At 45.4% G+C, this 23,783-nt stretch overlaps 1 protein-coding gene across 2 annotated transcripts in view; it reads right to left on the reverse strand.

Moving 5' to 3' along the window:
* The window catches only part of pde3a (phosphodiesterase 3A, cGMP-inhibited), a 100,942-nt gene that overhangs the window by 37,355 nt on the left and 39,804 nt on the right, over positions 1-23,783 (reverse strand). The window contains exon 2 of one of the 2 annotated variants that reach the window (XM_014153016.3): positions 12,248-12,298. The exons of the other annotated variant lie outside the window; for it this stretch is intronic. Within the exon in view, the coding sequence (XP_014008491.1) occupies positions 12,248-12,298 (51 nt within the window). The remainder of the gene's footprint in view (positions 1-12,247; positions 12,299-23,783) is intronic. 2 annotated transcript variants of the gene reach the window in all.

Genomic DNA, 23,783 nt, shown 5'->3' on the forward strand with positions numbered 1-23,783 from the left:
CATAATGGACACCTGGACGCCAGTTGCCTGTCAATGTCAACATGCCGCTCTCGCCGCAACTTTGATCTCATAGTTTCCCTTCGAAATTCAACGTATTATGGATGAACGTCTATTTTTGAAGCATTAATTCCGCATGATTATAGGGTTAAAACAGAAAGAACTCAAATGGTAACAGTTTAGGCCGGGGGTATTCAACTCTTAGCCTACGAAGTTCAGAACCTGCTGGTTTTCTGTTCTACCTGATAATCAATTGCAATCAATTGTGTGTGTGGAGGAAGGCATATATCGACGTTCTCAGGACCTTTTCAAACGTCCGAAATTGAAGTTTATTCCTAGTGATCAGGCTGCTCTCCAATCTTCCTGGCCCCCTACAGCTCCTTTCCTTTTACTTCTCTTTCCTTTCAGTTCTGTTCCTCTCCTCTCTACTCTCTGTTTCCGGTCTGTACCAGTTCAGCAGACAAAAAAGGTTTAGTTTAGTAAAAGGCACGTCCACAGCAGTAGGCTGAGCTCTTGGATGTCGATTAAACCCCCCCACAACTCTCTGATTCAGAGGGGTTGGGTTAAATGTGGAAGACACATTTCAGTTGAATGCATTCAGTTGTACAACTGACTAGGTATCCCCATTACCCTTTTCTTTACGGTACAGAGCATAGCTGGATTTACTGTAAGCAACATCATTAGAATCAGATCCAAGAGCCAAGAATCACTCTCCACAGCCCTGGGAAATAACAGACACACACACACACACACACACACACACACACACACACACACACACACACACACACACACACACACACACACACACACACACACACACACCACACACACACACACACACACTCCCCTAACACACTCCCCTAACACACTCCCCTAACACACTCCCCTAACACACTCCCCTAACAGCCATGGCCAATTACACAGTGCTCAGGGAAAGCGTCACAACATTCAATCTGGTATTTCCTGTCCTGAATTACTGCAAAAACATAAACTGTAGAGTTTCTTTCTGACCATTCTTTCCTCTGGAACATTTTTCACACCTTCGCAACTGAGAGGAGAGGTTTTTTACCATTCATATTTCATAGTGAAGCCATTTCAACCAGGGAATCTGTGAAAGTAAATAGCCACTATAAACTGTGCTTCATAGGGTGAATCTCAATTGTCTAAAGTGGTATCCTTCCCATATCTACTTTCCTTCCTACAGATGTTGGATTTTAATTTGACCTATATTGTCACAGCAAAATAAATCCTGCAGCAACAGTGTAGTCCATAATGTTGCTTGATTGGTGGATAGGCTATGTCAAAAGTATGCTACATGAAAAGTGCAATACTGTTAATATAACCGTGTCTTAGTGTGGGTTTTCATAGAATTTACGTAAATCACAAAGTGTGTATACATTTCCTGCGGGGCAGGAACATTCTGAGCAACGAAAGAGTGATCAAATTAAGATCCTGCATCTATATGCACTGATGTGAAAGTACTGGATTTGTGAACCTAGTAGACATCCACCATATCCCTCTGCAGGTTCGTTTTTTTCCGTCATTAATCTTGCTCTGGAGGCAGCTCTGCAGAGTGGTCACTAGCTGGCATAGCCACAAAGTCATAAAATCAGATTTTCGAAATTAAGACCAAAGAGCACATTTTAGTTTTCATACATTTTTACAATATAGCCAGCTGGCCTATCTAAACAGTTCTGCCTCCAGGACAAGACTCCTGACAATAAACGTCAACCTGCATCACTCTAACCCATTCTGTGCATTTAGGTCAGAGCAAATGAAGGAGAGGAGACAAGGAGAGGAAGCCACTATATACTATTGAGACACTGAACTAGTTAGTTGTATGACTTTGTCGATGTGTGTCTGTGTGTTTCATCACAAGTTTCAGGGTTAGATGTGACAAAAAGGAAGAGAGCGCACAGTAACTCTATATTGAGTGATTTATTTTGAGCATGAGCGAGAGGAGAGAGGGTAAGTGGACGGGAGACCTTGCAACTCCTTTGTGTGGGAGGCTTCCGCATACTCCATCTCTCTCCCCTCTCTCTATCTCTCATGTCTCTGTCGGCCTCCAATAATACTCCCTCTCAGTGTTCGGTAAACAGAGCAGCATCATAAACAACCGACCACAGCAGAGCACAGGACGGACATTTCCCACATTCTCAGGTCAAACGGCTGTGTGATCAGATGAGATACCAGATAAATAAATCTCTCTCTCTCTCTCACACACAAACACAGATTCAAAAACAGCACTTCGGAGATGTTTTATAGCAGTTACAGAAAGTTGAAACAGGGATAGACACCAGTGTCCCACTGCTGTACAGAAACTCTTATGTAAGCAGAACAAATGATTCATCCTGATCATCTTGCTTACTTAAACACCTCGTATTAACTCCTCAAACACCATAACCCTGATGACTGACTCACCAAACAGATCGAACAGCAATGCGGAAAGAGAGAGCTAATAGATTCCTCAAAGTGGCCTGATGCTCTGATAACCTAGTTATGGGCCCTGGTCAAAAGTTGTGCACTACATAGGGAATAGGGTACCATTTGAGACGTGGCCTCTCTCTATTGCTGTGTGAAATCAGCTCAACCTGAACAAAACCCATTAGAGTTCTCTTCACTCAGGTCTTTAACGACATCCTGTGGTTGTGACATTCAACCATTACCTGGCAGTAATGGACTCCGTGTGGCTGGCTCATGTCCCTGGGAGAGAGAAAGGGAGGGACGGAGGGAGGGAGGGCGTGTGCGAGGGAGAGAGAGAGAACGACACTGTTGATAACAAGATAGAGAGTGTGTGCCTGTGTGTATCGCCTTTACGTGAGTATGTGTGTATTTAGGCCAATCAAGTGATAGTGGGAGCAGTTGTAGCGGAGACAGAGGTCAGGGAGCAGAGCGGTATTGATCTTTATGGGTTTAAATACAGGTCGCATACAGACCAAGAACACAGAGAGGAGTCACTGAGTGTACACACACACACACACACACACACACACACACACACACACACACACACACACACACACACACACACACACACACACACACACACACACACACACACACACACACACACACACACACACACACACACACACACACACACACAGGAGAGAGCCAAGGGAAACAGCTTGTCAATATCTGTCATTGATTGAACAGCTGTAGGATTGTACAAGAAGCATGTACTGTAAACCCAGACCTTTATTTCACAGTAACTACATTACCTATGTGATTCTGCATACAGGCTTAAAACTGCATATAGAGGAAGAAAGCTATGCAAACTAGAGGAATCCATTTTCCAGTACACTAGAGAGCAGCGTTTGTTCTTTCCATCGGAATGGGACGTGTTCTCTTCCTCTCTTTCTTTTTTTCCCATCCTTTCCCCTCCTCAGAGACACTGAAAGGCACATGAGACCAGTTCAGGCGTAAGCACGGCTGTGTGTAATGTGTGAGTGTGTGTGGTTGTGTGTGTGTGTGTACATGTATGTGTCTATGTGCACGTGTGCGTGCCTGTATATGTGTGTGTACAGATGGTGAGCTGGGTCCACCGGCAGAACTGAGTTAGCCAGGTGGAAAATGAACAGCCCGACAGTTACAGACTGGCTGACATCCTCACTGCAGCACTCCACTATTACTACAGTCAACAATACCCTAATACGGTATTACTACAGTGCTCTACACTATTACTACAATGAACAATACTCTAATACAGTATTATTACAGTACTCGACACTATTACTACAATCAACAATACTCTGATACGGTATTACTACAGTACTCGACACTATTACTACAATCAACAATACTCTAATACGGTATTACTACAGTATTCTACACTATTACTACAGTCAACAATACTCTAATATGGTATTACTGCAGTACTCGACACTATTACTACAGTCAACAATACTCTAATACAGTATTACTACAGTACTCTAGTCTACACTATTACTACAGTCAACAATACTCTAATGCGGTATTACTACAGTACTCTATAGTATTACTACAAGCAACAATACTCTAATACAGTATTACTACAGTACTCTAGTCTACACTATTACTACAGTCAACAATACTCTAATACAGTATTACGACAGTACTCTAGTCTACACTATAACTACAGTAAATATGACTCTAATACAGTACTACTACAGAATTCTACACTTACTACAGTCAACAATACTCTAATACAGTATTATCACAGTACTCTACACCAGGGTTCTCCAACCCTGTTCCTGTAGAGCTACCCTCCTGTAGGTTTTCAATCCGACCCCAGTTGTAATTATCCTGATTCAGCTAATTATTAGAATCAGCTGTACTAGATTAGGGTTGGAGTGAAAACCTACAGGATGGTAGCTCTCCAGGAACAGGGTTGGAAAGCTCTACTCTACACTATTACTAAAGTCAATAACACTCACTGATACAGTACAACACTCACACATGCCGATAGCTACAGAACAATCAGAAGAAATTAGTCAAATAAAAGTGCAATAATAAAGCTTTGTAGTAAAGTTATCCTCCAACGAAGGGTGGTTTATCCTACTTTCAGAAGGATGAACCAGAATGGGGCGGCAGGTAGCCTAGCGGTTAGAGCGTTGGACTAGTAACCGAAAGGTTGCAAGATTGAATTCCTGAGCTGACAAGGTAAAATCTGTCATTCTGCCCCTGAACAAGGCAGTTAACCCACTGTTGCTAGGCTGTCATTGAAAATAAGAATTTGTTCTTAACTGACTTGCCTAGTTAAAAAAAAGGATGGCTACTGTTTTTTGGGCTCCCAACCAATTGCGCTATTTTATGTGTATTTTCGCATTGTTTGTAACTTACTTTGTACATAATGTTGATGCTACTGAAAAGAGCTTCTGGAAATCAGAACAGCAATTACTCACCTCTTTAATGAGTCTGACGAGAAGGACATAATGCTGCTCCCAGACAAGGCCCAAATCCCTGTCATTCACATGAAGAAAATAAGGAAATACAGGGGGAGGAAATCAAGAGGCATTGTGAGAATTTGTCGGCGAGTGGGTAACCCGCCTCGACCATCCGTTCTATTGGCCAATGTGCAATCACTGGAGAATAAACTGAATGAGCTCCGTTCGAGACTATCCTACCAACCGGATATTAAAAACTGTAATATGCTACGCTACAGGACTGTTTTGCTAGCACAGAATGGCATATGTTCCGGGATTCATCCAATGGCATTGAGGAGCATACAACCTCCGTCACCGGCATCATCAATAAGTGCATCGGCGACGTTGTCCCCACAGAAACGTACGTACATATTCCAAACAGAAGCCATGGATTACAGGCAACATCCGCACCGAGCTAAAGGCTAGAGCTGCTGCATTCACTAATCTCGACGCTTAGAAGAAATCCCGCTATGCCCTCTGACGAACCATCCAACAGACAAAACTTCAAAACAGGACTAAGATTGAAACCTGCTACACTGGCTCTGATGCTCGTCGGATGTGACAGGGCTTGCAAACTATTACGGACTACAAAGGGATACCCAGCCACAAACTGCCCAATGACGTGAGCCTACCAGCTAAATGCCTTTTATGTTCTCTTCGAGGCAAGCAATACTGAAGCATGCATGAGAGCACCAGCTGTTCCGGACGACTGTGTGATCACGCTCACTCAGGTCAACATTCACAAGGCCGCAGAGTCAGATGGATTACCAGGACATGTACTCAGAGCATGCGCGGACCAACTGGCAAGTGTCTTCATTGACATTTTCAACCTCTCCCTGACCGAGTCTGTAATACATACATGTTTCAAGCAGACCACCATAGTCCCTGTACCTAAGAAAGCAAAGGTAACCTGGCTAAATGACTACCGCCCTGTAGCACTTACGTCGGTAGCCATGAAGTGCTTTGAAAGGCTGGTCATGGCTCACATCAACAACATCACCCCGGAACCTCTAGACCCACTCCAATTCATATACCGCCCCAACAGATCCACAGATGACACAATCTCAATCACATCCAACACTGCCCTTTCCAATCTGGACAAAAGGAACACACACAGTTGAAGTCGGAAGTTTACATACACCTTAGCCAAATACGTTTAAACTCACAATTCCAGACATCTAATCCTAGTAAAAATTCCCTTTCTTAGGTCAGTTAGGATCACCACTTTATTTTAAGAATGTGAAATGTCAGAATAATAGTAGAGAGAATGATTTATTTCAGCTTTTATTTCTTTCATCACATTCCCAGTGGGTCAGATGTTTCATACACTCAATTTGTATTTGGTAGCATTGCCTTCAAATTGTTTAACTTGGGTCAAATGCTTCGGGTAGCCTTCCACAAGCTTCCCACAATAAATTGGGTGAAGTTTGGCCCATTGGCCCATTGCTCCTGACAGAGCTGGTATAACTGAGTCAGGTTTGTAGGCGTCCTTGCTTGCATACGCTTTTTCAGTTCTGCCCACACATTTTCTATAGGGTTGAGGTCAGGGCTTTGTGATGGCCACTCCAATACCTTGACTTTGTTGTCCTTAGCCAATTTTGCACAACTTTGGAAGTATGCATGGGGTCATTGTTCATTTGGAAGACCCATTTGCGACCAAGCTTTAACTTCCTGACTGATGTCTTGAGATGTTGCTTCAATATATCCACACAATTTCCCTAGCTCATGATGCCATCTATTTTGTGAAGTGCAGCAAAGCACCCCCACAACATGATGCTGCCACCCCCATGCTTCACGGTTGGGATGGTGTTCTTCGGCTTGCAAGCTTACCCATTTTTCCCCCAAAGATAACGATGGTCACTATGGCCAAACAGTTCTATTTTTGATTCATCAGACCAGAGGACATTTCTCCAAGAAGTACGATCTTTGTCCCAATGTGCAATTGCAAACCGTAGTCTGGCTTTTTATGGCGGTTTTGGAGCAGTGGCTTCTTCCTTGCTGAGCGGCCTTTCAGGTTATGTCGATATAGGACTCATTTTACTGTGGATACTTTTGTACCTGTTTCCTCCAGCATTTTCACAAGGTCCTTTGCTGTTGTTCTGGGATTGATTTGCAGTTTTCGCACCAAAGTACGTTCATCTCTAGGAGACAGAATGCGTCTCCTTCCTGAGCGGTATGACAGCTGCGTGGTCCCATGGTGTTTATACTTGCGTACTATTGTTTGTACAGATGAACATGGTACCTCCAGGTTTTGGAAATTGCTCCCAAGGATGAACCAGACTTGTGGAGGTCTACCATTTTCTTCTGAGGTCTTGGCTGATTTCTTTTGATTTTCCCATGATGTTAAGCAAAGAGGCACTGAGTTTGAAGGTAGACCTTGAAATACATCCACAGGTACACCTCCAATTGACTCAAATGATGTCAATTAGCCTATCAGAAGCTTCTAAAGCCATTACATCATTTTCTGGAATTTCCAAGCTGTTTAAAATCACAGTCAACTTAGTATATGTAAACTTCTGACCCACTGAAATTGTGATACAGTGAATTATAAGTGAAATAATCTGTCTGTAAACAATTGTTGGAAAAATTACTTGTGTCATGAACAAAGTAGATGTCCTAACCGACTTGCCAAAACTATAGTTTGTTAACAAGACATTTGTGGAGTGGTTGAAAAACAAGTTTTAATGACTCCAACCTAAGTGTATGTCAACTTCCGAATTCAACTGTATGTGAGAATGCTGTTCATTGACTACTGCTCAGCATTCAACACCATAGTGCCCACAAAGCTCATCACTAAGCTAAGGACCCTGGGACTAAACACCTCCCTTTGCAACTGGATCCTGGACTTCCCGACGGGCCGCCCCCAGGTGGTAAGTGTAGGCAACAACACATCTGCCATGTTGATCCTCAACACGGGGGCCCCTCAGGGGTGAGTTGCCAAGACTGCTTGGCCAAACACGACATGATCATTAAGTTTGCTGACGACACAACGGTCAAAGGTCTGCTCACCGACAGCGATGAGACAGCCTATAGGGAGGAGGTTAGAGACCTGGCCGTGTGGTGCCAGGACAACAACCTCTCCCTCAACGTGAGAAAGACAAAGGAGATGATTGTGGACTACAGGAAGAGGAGGGCCGAACATGCCCCGTTCAAATCGACAGGGCTGTAGTGGAGCGGGTTGAGAGTTTCAAGTTCCTTGGCGTCCACATCACCAACAAACTATCATGGTCCAAACACACCAAGAATGTTGTGAAGAAAAAGATTTGGCATGGGTCCCCAGATCCTCTACAGCTGCACCATCGAGAGCATCCTGAGCGGATGCATTCCCACCTGGTATGGCAACTGCTTGGCATCCGACCATAACGCGTTTCAGAGGGTAGTGTGTCAGAGGAAGGCCCAAAAAATTGTCAAAGACTCCAGTCACCCAAGTCATAGACTGTTCTCTCTGCTTCCGCATGGCAAGCGCTACTGGAGCGCAAAGTCTAGGTCCAAAAGGCTCCTTAACAGCTTCTACCCCCAAGCCATAAGACTGCTGAACAATTAATCAAATGGTCACCCAGACTATTTGCATTGAAACCCACCCCCCTTTGCTTTTACACTGCTGCTACTCACTGCTTATTATCTATGCATAGTCACTTTACCCCTACCTACATGTAGAAATTACCTACATGTACAAATAAAACTTTTTTTTTTTTTACTTTATTTTGTAAATATTTTCTTAAAACTGCACAATATTCCTGCCGCTCTGACCTGTTGTGAACTTTGGAGTAGCTTCCCCACAGTTAGGAAAGGTTAGTGTCAGGCTACCTGTGTTCTACTGACTTCAACAGGTAGTGTGAAATCATTTACATTTCAATGTATAGTTTGCCATTAGGCAGGCACAGATCTCTTCAAACCCACAAGGGGTGGAAGCCCAAACTGACCTGCCAGACACACTATCTTTGAAGCAGGTACAGATAAGACACACACACACACACACACACACACACACACACACACACACACACACACACACACACACACACACACACACACACACACACACACACACACTTTATGAGTACTGTATACACTGTATAGAATTATCTAGCTGGCCCAAACTTAGTTCCAACATAGGCAAATATTTGGGACACCCACAATTCTTTTCACATACATTGTGTTCAACTTACATATCTGACACACATTGATATGTTCAATTACACAGTAATTATTATTCTATGTTTCTTTACCTGGGATTTGAACTCACAACCTCCTGGTTCACAGCATTCTTAACTTCCTGACACACCACCACATCTGTGTCAGCTATCTGATTATTCTCTCATCATTGATTTGATTGATTTATTTTAGGGTTTTCTGTTTTAATGTTAATCCTTAATCACTATGATAAATCAAATAGTTTTTCTTGAGTTGACTTTTAACAGAGCTGATATTCACTTTGAAGTGTAAAGTATAGGAATACAGGTGAAACCAGTCATTGACACAGACATGGCGTAGCTGGAAGCTTGGAATTCTATGAACCAATAGGTTGTGAGTTCCAATCCCAGGTGAGGACATGTTGAATAATAATTTCCATATAAATGCACAATGTAATCAAGTATGTTGAAAACATTCTGTGTTAAAAGCACAATTTTAATGCGTGGGCGTCCCTAAGTTCTCTCACGTTAAAGCTATGTTAGGGCTAACCAAAAATGTTATGTTCAGGTAACACTTTGACCGAAAAGTTTAGTAAACTATAAAAGTCTGTGGAACCAGTCACTAAATAAAAAGAGCCCACCTGTTTGGAAGGATGGGTGGTCTCCCGATAGCGTCTCATGGTACCCGATGTGTACGCCTTGTTCATCATAACCACAATGCACGCAACCAGCAACCAATGCCAAACACTAAACACCCGATGCCCGACTCCTATCTCTTCCTCTCAGCCGCAGTAGCTGTCTTCCTGTGGCGTCTGTCCTCCTCAGAAAGTAAGCTGTCACTCCTCTCCTCTTCTCTCCCTCTCTCTTTTCCTTCCTCTCTCACACCCTTCTCTCCTCTGCCCCACTGTACCACTTATGCAGTCAGTCCCAACAACCCTCTGGCCCTCGCCTGCTCCTGCCTCAGCCAATCCTGTGAGAGAATGCTCCTAGGTGCTCCTCCACTCGTCGCTCCGCCGAGGTGGGCAGACAGACAGGAAGCATTTATATAGAAAATAGCCTGTTGCTAGGAGACGCTGGGGCAAAGAGCAAAGTGAGTCCTACACAATAAAAATAGTTTTTTGGGTTAAATTGGACGCAACAACGCGTCATCCCGTCCTACGCGTTTCCCTTTTATTATTAATAGTGTGAAAAGACGGGAAAGAATACAAGTGGGTTATTTGCATTAGTAAAGTGCTACCCACACATCACAGACATGTCTCAGTAGTCTAAAGTGGCTTCATCCTCTCCTCGTGTCCTCTCGCTTTCATCTTCTGTGGCACTGAAGACACAGCCGAGAGCAATAGGATGAGGCTTTTACCAGGTATTTGCTTTCACTAGTACAACGCTTCCTCATGAGTAAACAATGAATAAGGAGAGATGAAGGAGAGGATATGAGCAAAAGAGATAAGAAGAGGAAGCCACGTTAGACTATTGAGAGCATGGCAGTGCATTCATCAATCAAATGTATTTTATAAAGCCCTTTTTAGAGCAGCAGCTGTCACAGATAACAAGATCTCACAGTTTGACACGGTTTGACTTCAGTGTTGTAACACAGACGCTGGGAGACGAGAAGCAAGTACGGGTGGGGATTTATTAATAAATAAACATGAAAACTAAACACGAACAGCATCTGGACATAAGGACAGGAAAATAACAACAAGGCTGACTGGGGAATGAACCTGAGGGAGTGACAGGTAGAACTCATAGAGCTGATGCAGTCCAGGTGAGTCTCATGAGGGGCAGGTGCGCGTAACGATGGTGACAGGTGTGTGCATTAATCACCACACTGGCGGCAACGAATCGCCGGAGAGGGGGAGTGGGAGTAAACGTGACAGGTATTCAAGTGTTTTCCAGGTTTAGGAATTCATTCCGAACGGGTACGGTAAGGGTTAAGGTTTGGGATAGGGTTTATAAAAAGAGTGCCTAGTGCTGGGACTGAGCCCGCGACCCTCAGAGCCAGAGCTCGCTGGTTACGCCTATCCACTATCCCCATCCGCAATGCCCTAGCAAGCCGCAAGCATACTTAATGGTAATAGTCCTTACTGTTGCCCCTAGTGGCCAGTTTTATAGGCATCTCCCTGGGTACCTGGACGAATGTCAAATATTGCCTTGGATCTCGAGTGACCTGGCTGGACACCCAACCTAAAACACCAAAGAACAAGCAATGCAGATGGAGAAGCACAGAGGCTAAGAAAATCCCTGGAGAGGCAGGAACCTACGAGGAACCGGGTTCTGAGGGGTGGCCAGTCCTCTTCTGGCTGTGCCGGGTGGTGATTATAAGAGTACATGGTCATTTAGGCAAGATCTTTGTTTAAGACGTTCAAATGTTCATAGATGACCAGAAGGGTCAACAGTTCAACACCTCAGGAGTAAATGTCAGTTGGCTTTTCATAGCCGAGCTTTCATATCAGGGACTGAAGAGACACTGTGGGATGAGCGATACATTCTCTTCTTCCCCTGAGACCTGCTCTTTCTGAACTAAAATACACACACACAGACATTCCCATTCCCAGATGGGACAAGAATGAAATAATGTCAATAACAAGACTGGAATAATGTCAATATCCCAATATTTATTTCTCTACACATGGTTCCATTGATATAATTTTTTTTGGAATGCATCCCTATAAAATCAATGAGAGTTGCAGAACCAAGATGTTTCACCCACATGTTTATGCACACTCAGACACATTGTTCAGCCCGTGCTAGTGTCATTGTTCCTGCTATCAGTACCAAGCCTCCAGATTCTACAAGGGCTCAATACATTCTCCTCCTGCCAACCCAATCTCTCACAGACACGATACAATGTGGAAGGTTGTGATTGACTGGTCGATCAGTGTGTGCGTGTCCGTCCGTCCGTGCGTCCGTCCGTCCGTGCGTGCGGGGGAGGGAGAGAGAGAGGGGAAGAGGGGGAAAGGAGGAGAGGAGGGGATATGCACGCAAGCACTGGTCAGTCAGGTGGAGAAGTGAGAAGTAGTGTTATCGATTTCTCGCTCTGTCAGTGTTCATCCAGTACGGTTAGAGAAAGAAGCATTCCCCATCCTTTCTCCCCCTCCTCCCCACCGCCTCCCCCTCTCCTCCCTCCCCCTCACTGTACTAACCTGAAGTGTTCATTCAATGAAGGGTTAGAAAAAGAAGCATGTTCCCCCTTTCTCCCCTTCTCTGTCCTACCTGGGATCCCCGGGCACCCCTCTTGTGGTCCCATTCAGTCTGTGAGATCATCTGGAGACGAGAGGGAGACACCAGTTTAGACGACATTCACCATTCACCTCCAGTCTACTACAGTCTACTACTGTATTACAGTATCTTTGAGCTTTCTTCTCTATCACCCTCCACTATCTCTCCTCCTCCCCCTCTCCGCTGAGGGCTAAAAATAAATGCGAGGCGGTGCTGATGAAGAAAAGAAAAGCGCATTACCTACGCTTGCGGGCTTCCTCTACACATCCCTCCGTCCCCCTCTCATTCCTCCCTTCTATTCCGCTATTCAACACTTTCTATTTTGTTCAACAAGGCTTTAATGTCATTTCACAGTGAGGCTGGGGCGTACCGAGCCTTTCAGCACAGCATAATGGCCTCTGCCAGGCTAAAACTTTAATCACTCTAATTAGCAAATAGACAACACACAGTACTAACATACACACACACACACTAACCTCCCTCCTGAAGGCACGCCATGCTAAGTGCAGGCTCGTTTACACTCGCATCGCCAGACAGGAAGCATCGCAGGATCAACATCACAGCATTACAGCATCATTGACATTTTGGAGACACATACAGAGACTAGTTTACCCTGGCATAATCTTCATGGTAAGGCAGGGCCAGGAGAATTATTAGATATGTATTTTTTCTTTAACCTTTATTTATCTAGGCAAGTCAATTAAGAACAAATTATTATTTACAACGATGGCCTAGGAACAGTGGGTTAACTGCCTTGTTCAGGGGCAGAATGACAGATTTTTACCTTGTCAGCTCAGAGATTCGATCCAGCAACCTTTACGGTTATTGGCCCAATGCTCTAACCACTAGGCTACCTGCCGCGAAGAGGGAATCCATAAACTGACTGAAATATACAGTAGCTTGAATATTCTCACTGTTTGAACCGATGTACAACAAGGTGAACGAGTCTCTCTAAATTCAGTTACATTGTCTCTGATTTGAGTATCTGCTCGCAGGGAGCAAAAAAAGAGGTGTCCTCGTATTAGAAGTGTCCAGTCTTTTGCAGTCTGATGGGGCGTCTTAACTCAGCTGTTGAGAATGAGTCCTGCATTGACTAGCTGACTGTGTCTGTGGACGGCTGGCTGTACGTTACATACAGTAACATTACGTAACACTTCTTATTGGTGGGGTCCTCACCCAGATTCCCATTGAGCCACAAACGTAACCATGATTATTTTACAACCTTTTCAAAAAGAGAGAGAGAGAGAGTCAGGGGAAACAACATTTATCTATAAAAGGATAATTCCGATACTTTTTCTCTGGGTGTTTTTTTTGCCTCTTCCACTCTCTCGTCCTTCAGCGTAGAGGAGAGGATGGTACTGTAGTCGTCTCCCAACTGGGGCCAGTTGTACTGTTAGAGGGGCCAGTTACATTAGAGTTATTGTTGTCATATCGTTTTCTTCACTGCATTGCAGGCATTAGCAGGCAAAAGACCATGTTCATAATCATCATCGTTGCCACTGTCTAATAACGGATGTAAAAAAAGAACGATAGCAAAAATTTGTTATGTAAAAATTATTTCATACTCCACATTTAGGGGGGCCACAAGGAGGTCCAAAATTGTTGTCACAGGGGCACTGTGTTTTCTCCCACTGACCACACCATAGTTAGCTGTGTATGTCGTTACAATATATATATACATAGGTTTTAATACCAGGAAACATACAGAGAGGCTATAATGATCAGAGAGAGACCCACCTGATCTTCTCCATGGTTGGACGGTGAGTCTCAGCCATGTACCCATTAAGTTAACCAAGTCTACAATGTAGGCTATGTCCGACAGCTTTGAGCTTCTCTCATCTGTCAAAGACTTCTCTCAAATGTCAACATTGTTTATGACTGTTTTCCTAGACTTCCAATAAAAACCTGCAGGTCTATATGTTATATTATGGTCTGGCTGGGCTGTTTTCCTAGAAGTGCAGCAGAGCAACTTTAAGTAAAAATAGAGGCCCGGGGCTGTACCTTTCATTTTATTGAGTTCTCTGGTAAAATCATTAGAGAAGTAGCGTTTGAAATGGAGCAGTGTTCCTTTCCATGGTTTAGGATTTGAAACTGTTTCCAGTTTTATCCAGGGACAGCTTTAATGTATCATATAAATAATAGAGTCATTTAGGAGACACTTTTATCCAAAGTGACTTACAGTTGACACACGATACAGTAGCCCACTAAGGAATCAAGCCCACTCTACTCCAGTGATAGAGACTGTGTAATAGTCACAACACTCTAATCAACTGAGCCATCAGAACCATCCAGTTCTAAACAAGTTACCAGTAACAGAGTAACTGGGTCCTGTGTGGCTCAGGCTGAGTCCCGCAACGGTAGAGCACGGGCGCTTGCAAAGCCGGGGTTGTGGGTTCAATTCCCACTGCGGACCAGTATGAAAATGCATGCATTGACTACCGAAAGTCACTCTGGATAAGAGTGTCTGCTAAATGACTCAAATGTAAAAAATAAGTCCCTGGGCAGAAGAACAGGAGACATTGGACTACCACTGAACCAGAGGGGAGTGAGTAAGCGGTGAGCGTACAGCTGATGAAAATCTAATGAGCAAACAGAGAGCCTGATATGTCCTCCTACTAACTCTCTAAGTGGTTTGTTCATTTAGACAGAAAGAGAAAAATAGAACATTAAAGAACTCTCAGGGAGGATGACAAAGGATGAAGGGAGCATGAGGGAGGATGCCAGAGGATGGGGAGGCAGAGGTGCAAACCAGAACTCTGTTTGTCTGTGTGTTGTTAAATGACAGATGAAGCAATCTACCTAATAAGATGATAATGATGCAGTGTGTTAAATTGACCATGAACGAAACACCACCACTGGTAATGACTCTCTCTTCTCTCCAGTCTCTCTCTCCAGTCTCTTTTTCTCTCTCTACAGCCTCGATCTCCAACTCTCTCGCTTCAGTATCTTTCTTTCTTCAGTATCTCTCTCTCTCTTCAGTATCTCTCTCTGTTCACTATCTCGCTCTCTCTCTTCACTATCTCTCCGGTTCTCTCTCTCTCTTCAGTATCTCTCTCCCTCTCTTCAGTATCTCTCTCTTTCTTCAGTATCTCTCTCTCTTCAGTTTCTCTCTCTCTTCAGTTTCTCTCTCTCTCTTCAGTCTCTTCAGTATCTCTCTCTCTCTAACTCTCTTCAGTATCTCTCTCTCTCTCTCTTCAGTATCTCTCTCTCTCTTCAGTATATCTCTCTCTCAATTCAGTTCAATTCCATGGGCTTTATTGGCATGGGAAACATATGTTTACATTGCCAAAACAAGTGAAGTAGATAATATACAAAAGTGAAATGAACAGTAAACATAACACTCATTAACAGTCTGCTGTTAATGATAATGCAGTGGATTTTCCCAAGGTTGCTGTTGACGCATATCCCACGGTAGTTATTGGGGTCAAATTTGTATCCACTTTTGTGGATTGGGTTGATCAGTCCTTGGTTTCAAATATTGGGGAAGATGCCAGAGCTAAGGATGATGTTAAAGTGTTTTAGTATAGTCAATTGGAATTTGTTGTCTGTATATTTTATAATTTCATTGAGGATACCATCAACACCACAGGCCTTTTTGGGTTGGAGGGTTTTTATTTTGTCCTGTAGTTCTCTCTCGTCAGTCAGTCTCTCTCTCGTATCACTCTCTCTCTCTCTCTCTCTCTCTCTCTCTCTCTCTCTGTCTCTCTCTCTTGTATCACTCTCTCTCTCTTCAGTATCTCACTCTCTCTCTCTTCAGTATCTCACTCTCTTCAGTCTCTTTCTCTCTCTTCAGTATCTCTCTCTCTTCAGTATCAGTATATTTTGTCCTGTAGTCATCTCTTTCCTCAGTCAGTCAGTCAGTCTCTCTCTCTCTTCAGTATCTCACTCTCTCTCTTCAGTATCAGTATATTTTGTCCTGGACTTCTCTCTTGTCTGTCAGTCAGTCAGTCTCTCTCTCGAATCACTCTCTCTCTGGTATCGCTCTCTTGCTCTCGTGTCGCTCTCTCTCTCACACATATCGCTCTCTCTCTCTCGTATCGCTCTCTCTCTCTCTCACATATCACTCTCTCTCTCACGTATCACTCTCTCTCTCTCACATATCACTCTCTCTCTCGTATCACTCTCTCTCTCGTATCTCTCTCTGTCTCTCGTATCGCTCTCTCTCTCATATCGCTGTCTCTCTCATATCGCTAACTCTCTCTCTCTCTCGTATCGCTCTCTCGTATCTCTCTCTCGTATCGCTCTCTCTCGTATCGCTCTCTCTCGTATCGCTCTCTCTCTATCTCTCTCTCGTATCGCTCTCTCTCTCTCGTATTGCTCTCTTGTATCGCTCTCTCTCGTATCGCTCTCTCTCTATCTCTCTCTCGTATCGCTCTCTCTCTCGTATCGCTCTCTCTCGTATCGCTCTCTCTCGTATCGCTCTCTCTCTCGTATCGCTCTCTCTCTCGTATCGCTCTCTCTCTCGTATCGCTCTCTCTCTCGTATCGCTCTCTCTCTATCTCTCTCTCGTATCGCTCTCTCTCGTATCGCTCTCTCTCTCGTATCGCTCTCTCTCGTATCGCTCTCTCTCTCTCTCGTATCGCTCTCTCTCTCGTATCGCTCTCTCTCTCTCGTATCGCTCTCTCTCTCTCGTATCGCACTCTCTCGTATCGCTCTCTCTCGTATCGCTCTCTCTCTCGTTTCGCTCTCTCGTTTCTCTCTCGTATCTCTCTCTCGTATCTCTCTCTCGTATCGCTCTCTCTCGTATCGCTCTCTCTCTCTCTCTCTCGCTCTCTCTCTCTCAGTCTCTCTCTCGTATCACTCTCTCTCTGGTATCGCTCTCTTGCTCTCGTATCGCTCTCTCTCTCACACATATCACTCTCTCTCTCTCGTATCGCTCTCTCTCTCTCACATATCACTCTCTCTCTCACATATCACTCTCTCTCTCTCTCACATCACTCTCTCTCTCGTATCTCTCTCTGTCTCTCGTATCTCTCTCTCACACATATCACTCTCTCTCTCACATTTCACTCTCTCTCTCGTATCACTCTCTCTCTCGTATCTCTCTCTGTCTCTCATATCGCTGTCTCTCTCATATCGCTGTCTCTCTCATATCGCTAACTCTCTCTCTCTCGTATCGCTCTCTGTCTCGTATCGCTCTCTCTCTCTCGTATCGCTCTCTCTCTCTCGTATCGCACTCTCTCGTATCGCTCTCTCTCGTATCGCTCTCTCTCTCGTTTCGCTCTCTCGTTTCTCTCTCGTATCTCTCTCTCGTATCTCTCTCTCGTATCGCTCTCTCTCGTATCGCTCTCTCTCTCTCTCTCTCGCTCTCTCTCTCTCAGTCTCTCTCTCGTATCACTCTCTCTCTGGTATCGCTCTCTTGCTCTCGTATCGCTCTCTCTCTCACACATATCACTCTCTCTCTCTCGTATCGCTCTCTCTCTCTCACATATCACTCTCTCTCTCACATATCACTCTCTCTCTCTCTCACATCACTCTCTCTCTCGTATCTCTCTCTGTCTCTCGTATCTCTCTCTCACACATATCACTCTCTCTCTCACATTTCACTCTCTCTCTCGTATCACTCTCTCTCTCGTATCTCTCTCTGTCTCTCATATCGCTGTCTCTCTCATATCGCTGTCTCTCTCATATCGCTAACTCTCTCTCTCTCGTATCGCTCTCTGTCTCGTATCGCTCTCTCTCGTATCGCTCTCTCTCTCGTATCGCTCTCTCTCGTATCGCTCTCTCTCTATCTCTCTCTCTTATCGCTCTCTCTCTCGTATCGCTCTCTTGTATCGCTCTCTCTCGTATCGCTCTCTCTCTCGTATCGCTCTCTCTCATCGCTCTCTCTCTCTCGTATCGCTCTCTCGTATCGCTCTCTCTCTCTCGTATCTCTCTCTCGTATCGCTCTCTCTCTCGTATCGCTCTCTCTCATATCGCTCTCTCTCTCGTATCGCTCTCTCGTATCGCTCTCTCTCTCTCTCGTATCGCGCTCTCTCTCGTATCGCTCTCTCTCGTATCGCTCTCTCTCTCGTATCGCTCTCTCTCTCTCTCGTATCGCGCTCTCTCTCGTATCGCTCTCTCTCGTATCGCTCTCTCTCTCGTATCGCTCTCTCGTATCGCTCTCCCTCTTGTATCACTCTCTCGTATCGCTCTCTCTCTCGTATCGCTCTCTCTCTCGTATCGCTCTCTCTCTATCTCGCTCTCTCTCGTATCGCTCTCTCTCTCTCGTATCGCTCTCTCTCTCGTATCGCTCTCTCTCTCGCTCTCTCTCTATCTCGCTCTCTCTCGTATCGCTCTCTCTCTCTCGTATCGCTCTCTCTATCTCTCTCTCGTATCGCTCTCTCTCTCGTATCGCTCTCTCGTATCGCTCTCTCGTATCGCTCTCTCTCTCTCGTATCTCTCTCTCGTATCGCTCTCTCGTATCGCTCTCTGTCTCGTATCTCTCTCTCGTATCGCTCTCTCGTATCGCTCTCTCGTATCGCTCTCTCGTATCTCTCTCTCGTATCGCTCTCTCTCGTACCGCTCTCTCTCTCTCGTATCGCTCTCTCGTATCTCTCTCTCGTATCTCTCTCTCTGTCTCGTATCTCTCTCTCGTATCTCTCTCTCGTATCTCTCTATCTCTCTCTCGTATCACTCTCTCGTATCGCTCTCTCTGTCTCGTATCTCTCTCTCTATCTCTCTCTCGTATCACTCTCTCGTATCGCTCTCTCTCGTATCGCTCTCTCTCTCTCGTATCTCTCTCGTATTTCTCTCTCTATCTCTCTCTCGTATCGCTCTCTCGTATCGCTCTCTCGTATCTCTCTCTCTCTCTCGTATCGCTCTCTCTCTGTCTCTCTCTCGTATCGCTCTCTCTGTCTCGTATCTCTCTCTCGTATCTCTCTCTCGCATCTCTCTCTCTATCTCTCTCTCGTATCACTCTCTCGTATCGCTCTCTCTGTCTCGTATCTCTCTCTCGTATCTCTCTCTCTATCTCTCTCTCATATCACTCTCTCGTATCGCTCTCTCTCGTATCGCTCTCTCTGTCTCGTATCTCTCTCTCGTATTTCTCTCTCTATCTCTCTCTCGTATCGCTCTCTCGTATCGCTCTCTCGTATCGCTCTCTCATATCTCTCTCAGTCTCTCTCTCGTATCGCTCTCTCTCTCTCTATCTCTCTCTCGTATCGCTCTCTCTATCTCTCTCTCGTATTTCTCTCTCTATCTCTCTCTTGTATTTCTCTCTCTATCTCTCTATCTCTCTCTCGTATCTCTCTCTCGTATCTCTCTCTCGTATCTCTCTCTCGTATCGCTCTCTCGTATCGCTCTCTCGTATCGCTCTCTCGTATCTCTCTCTCGGTCTCTCTCTCGTATCGCTCTCTCTCTCTCGTATCGCTCTCTCTATCTCTCTCTCATATTTCTCTCTCGGTCTCTCTCTCGTATCGCTCTCTCTCTCTCGTATCGCTCTCTCTATCTCTCTCTCATATTTCTCTATCTCTCTCTCTATCTCTCTCTCTCTCGTATCTCTCTCTCTATCTCTCTCTCGTATCGCTCTTTCGTATCGCTCTCTCGTATCTCTCTCTCGTATTTCTCTCTCTATCTCTATCTCTCTCTCTCGTATCGCTCTTTCGTATCGCTCTCTTGTATCTCTCTCTCGTATCACTATCTCTCTCTCGTATTTCTCTCTCTATCTCTCTCTCATATCGCTCGCTTGTATCTCTCTCTCGTATTTCTCTCTCTGTCTCTCTCGTATCGCTCTCTCTCTCTTGTATCGCTCTCTTTCTGTCTCTCTCTCGTATCGCTCTCTCTCGTATTTCTCTCTCTGTCTCTCTCTCGTATCGCTCTCTCTCTCTCGTATTTCTCACTCTGTCTCTCTCTAGTATCGCTCTCTCTCGTATCTCTCTCTCGTATCGCTCTCTCTCTGTCTCTCTCTCGTATCGCTCTCTCTCTCTCGTATTTCTCTCTCTGTCTCTCTCTCGTATCGCTCTCTCTGTCCCTCTCTCGTATCGCTCTCTCTCTCGTATCGCTCTCTCTCTCGTATCGCTCTCTCGTATCGCTCTCTCTCTATCTCGCTCTCTCTCTCTCTCGTATCGCTCTCTCTCTCTCGTATCGCTCTCTCTCTCGTATCGCTCTCTCTCTCGTATCGCTCTCTCTGGTATCGCTCTCTCTCTCGTATCGCTCTCTCTCTCGTATCGCTCTCTCTCTCGTATCGCTCTCTCTCTGTCTCTCTCTCGTATCGCTCTCTCTCTCTCGTATCGCTCTCTCGTATCGCTCTCTCTCGTATCGCTCTCTCTCTCTCGTATCTCTCTCTCGTATCGCTCTCTTGTATCGCTCTCTCGTATCTCTCTCTCGTATCTCTCTCTCGTATCGCTCTCTCGTATCTCTCTGTCTCGTATCTCTCTCTCGTATCGCTCTCTCGTATCGCTCTCTCGTATCGCTCTCTCTGTCTCGTATCTCTCTCTCTCGTATCGCTCTCTCGTATCGCTCTCTCGTATCGCTCTCTCGTATCGCTCTCTCGTATCTCTCTCTCGTATCGCTCTCTCTCGTATCGCTCTCTCTCGTATCGCTCTCTCTCTCTCGTATCTCTCTCTCGTATCACTCTCTCGTATCGCTCTCTCGTATCGCTCTCTCGTATCTCTCTCTCGTATCGCTCTCTCTGTCTCGTATCTCTCTCTCTATCTCTCTCTCGTATCACTCTCTCGTATCGCTCTCTCTCGTATCGCTCTCTCTCTCTCGTATCGCTCTCTCTCTCTCGTATCGCTCTCTCTCTCTCGTATCTCTCTCTCGTATCGCTCTCTCGTATCGCTCTCTCGTATCGCTCTCTCGTATCGCTCTCTCTCTCTCGTATCTCTCTCTAGTATCGCTCTCTCTCTCTCGTATCTCTCTCTCGTATCTCTCTCGTATCACTCTTTCTGTCTCGTATCTCTCTCTCGCATCTCTCTCTCGTATCTCTCTCTCTATCTCTCTCTCGTATCGCTCTCTCGTATCGCTCTCTCTCGTATCGCCCTCTCTCTCTCGTATCTCTCTGTCTCGTATCTCTCTGTCTCGTATCTCTCTCTCGTATTTCTCTCTCTATCTCTCTCTCGTATCGCTCTCTCGTATCGCTCTCTCGTATCTCTCTCTCGTATCGCTCTCTCTCGTATCGCTCTCTCTCGTTTCGCTCTCTCTCTCTCGTATCTCTCTCTCGTATCGCTCTCTCGTATCGCTCTCTCGTATCGCTCTCTCGTATCTCTCTCTCTGTCTCGTATCTCTCTCTCTATCTCTCTCTCGTATCGCTCTCTCGTATCGCTCTCTCTCGTATCGCTCTCTCTCTCGTATCGCTCTCTCGTATCGCTCTCTCGTATCGCTCTCTCGTATCGCTCTCTCTCTCGTATCGCTCTCTCATCTCTCTCTCGTATCTCTCTCTCGTATCTCTCTCTCGTATCTCTCTCTCGTATCGCTCTCTCTCGTATCGCTCTCTCTCTCTCGTATCTCTCTCTCGTATCGCTCTCTCGTATCGCTCTCTCTCTCTCTCGTATCTCTCTCTCGTATCTCTCTCGTATCTCTCTCTCGTATCACTCTCTCTGTCTCGTATCTCTCTCTCGTATCTCTCTCTCGTATCTCTCTCTCTATCTCTCTCTCGTATCGCTCTCTCGTATCGCTCTCTCTCTCTCGTATCTCTCTCTCGTATCGCTCTCTCGTATCGCTCTCTCGTATCGCTCTCTCTCTCTCGTATCTCTCTCTCGTATCTCTCTCGTATCACTCTCTCTGTCTCGTATCTCTCTCTCGTATCTCTCTCTCGTATCTCTCTCTCTATCTCTCGTATCGCTCTCTCGTATCGCTCTCTCTCGTATCGCCCTCTCTCTCTCGTATCTCTCTGTCTCGTATCTCTCTGTCTCGTATCTCTCTCTCGTATTTCTCTCTCTATCTCTCGCTCGTATCGCTCTCTCACATCTCTCTCTCGGTCTCTCTCTCGTATCGCTCTCTCTCGCTCTCTATCTCTCTCTCGTATCGCTCTCTCTATCTCTCTCTCGTATTTCTCTCTCTATCTCTCTCTTGTATTTCTCTCTCTATCTCTCTCTCTCTCTCGTATCGCTCTTTCGTATCGCTCTCTCGTATCTCTCTCTCGTATTTCTCTCTCTATCTCTCTCTCGTATCGCTCTCTCGTATCGCTCTCTCGTATCTCTCTCTCGTATCGCTCTCTCTCGTATCGCTCTCTCTCGTATCGCTCTCTCTCTCTCGTATCTCTCTCTCGTATCGCTCTCTCGTATCGCTCTCTCGTATCGCTCTCTCGTATCTCTCTCTCTGTCTCGTATCTCTCTCTCTATCTCTCTCTCGTATCGCTCTCTCGTATCGCTCTCTCTCTCTCGTATCGCTCTCTCGTATCGCTCTCTCGTATCGCTCTCTCGTATCGCTCTCTGTCTCGTATCTCTCTCTGTCTCGTATCTCTCTCTCGTATCTCTCTCTCGTATCTCTCTCTCGTATCGCTCTGTCTCGTATCGCTCTCTCTCTCTCGTATCTCTCTCTCGTATCGCTCTCTCGTATCGCTCTCTCTCTCTCTCGTATCTCTCTCTCGTATCACTCTCTCTGTCTCGTATCTCTCTCTCGTATCTCTCTCTCGTATCTCTCTCTCTATCTCTCTCTCGTATCGCTCTCTCGTATCGCTCTCTCTCTCTCGTATCTCTCTCTCGTATCGCTCTCTCGTATCGCTCTCTCGTATCGCTCTCTCTCTCTCGTATCTCTCTCTCGTATCTCTCTCGTATCACTCTCTCTGTCTCGTATCTCTCTCTCGTATCTCTCTCTCTATCTCTCTCTCTATCTCTCGTATCGCTCTCTCGTATCGCTCTCTCTCGTATCGCCCTCTCTCTCTCGTATCTCTCTGTCTCGTATCTCTCTGTCTCGTATCTCTCTCTCGTATTTCTCTCTCTATCTCTCTCTCGTATCGCTCTCTCATATCTCTCTCTCGGTCTCTCTCTCGTATCGCTCTCTCTCGCTCTCTATCTCTCTCTCGTATCGCTCTCTCTATCTCTCTCTCGTATTTCTCTCTCTATCTCTCTCTTGTATTTCTCTCTCTATCTCTCTCTCTCTCGTATCGCTCTTTCGTATCGCTCTCTCGTATCTCTCTCTCATATTTCTCTCTCTATCTCTATCTCTCTCTCGTATCGCTCTTAGGTATCGCTCTCTCGTATCACTATCTCTCTCTCGTATTTCTCTCTCTATCTCTCTCTCGTATCGCTCTCTCGTATCTCTCTCTCGTATTTCTCTTTCTGTCTCTCTCTCGTATCGCTCTCTCTCTCTTGTATCGCTCTCTCTCTGTCTCTCTCTCGTATCGCTCTCTCTCTCGTATTTCTCTCTCTGTCTCTCTCTCGTATCGCTCTCTCTCTCTCGTATCGCTCTCTCTCTGTCTCTCTCTCGTATCGCTCTCTCTCTCATATCTCTCTCTCGTATTTCTCACTCTGTCTCTCTCTCGTATCGCTCTCTCTCTCATATCTCTCTCTCGTATCGCTCTCTCTCTGTCTCTCTCTCGTATCGCTCTCTCTCTCTCGTATTTCTCTCTCTGTCTCTCTCTCGTATCGCTCTCTCTCTCGTATCTCTC

This window comes from Salmo salar, chromosome 17, assembly GCF_965601325.2.
Source record: "Salmo salar chromosome 17, fSalSal1, whole genome shotgun sequence".
NCBI lineage: Eukaryota > Metazoa > Chordata > Actinopteri > Salmoniformes > Salmonidae > Salmo > Salmo salar.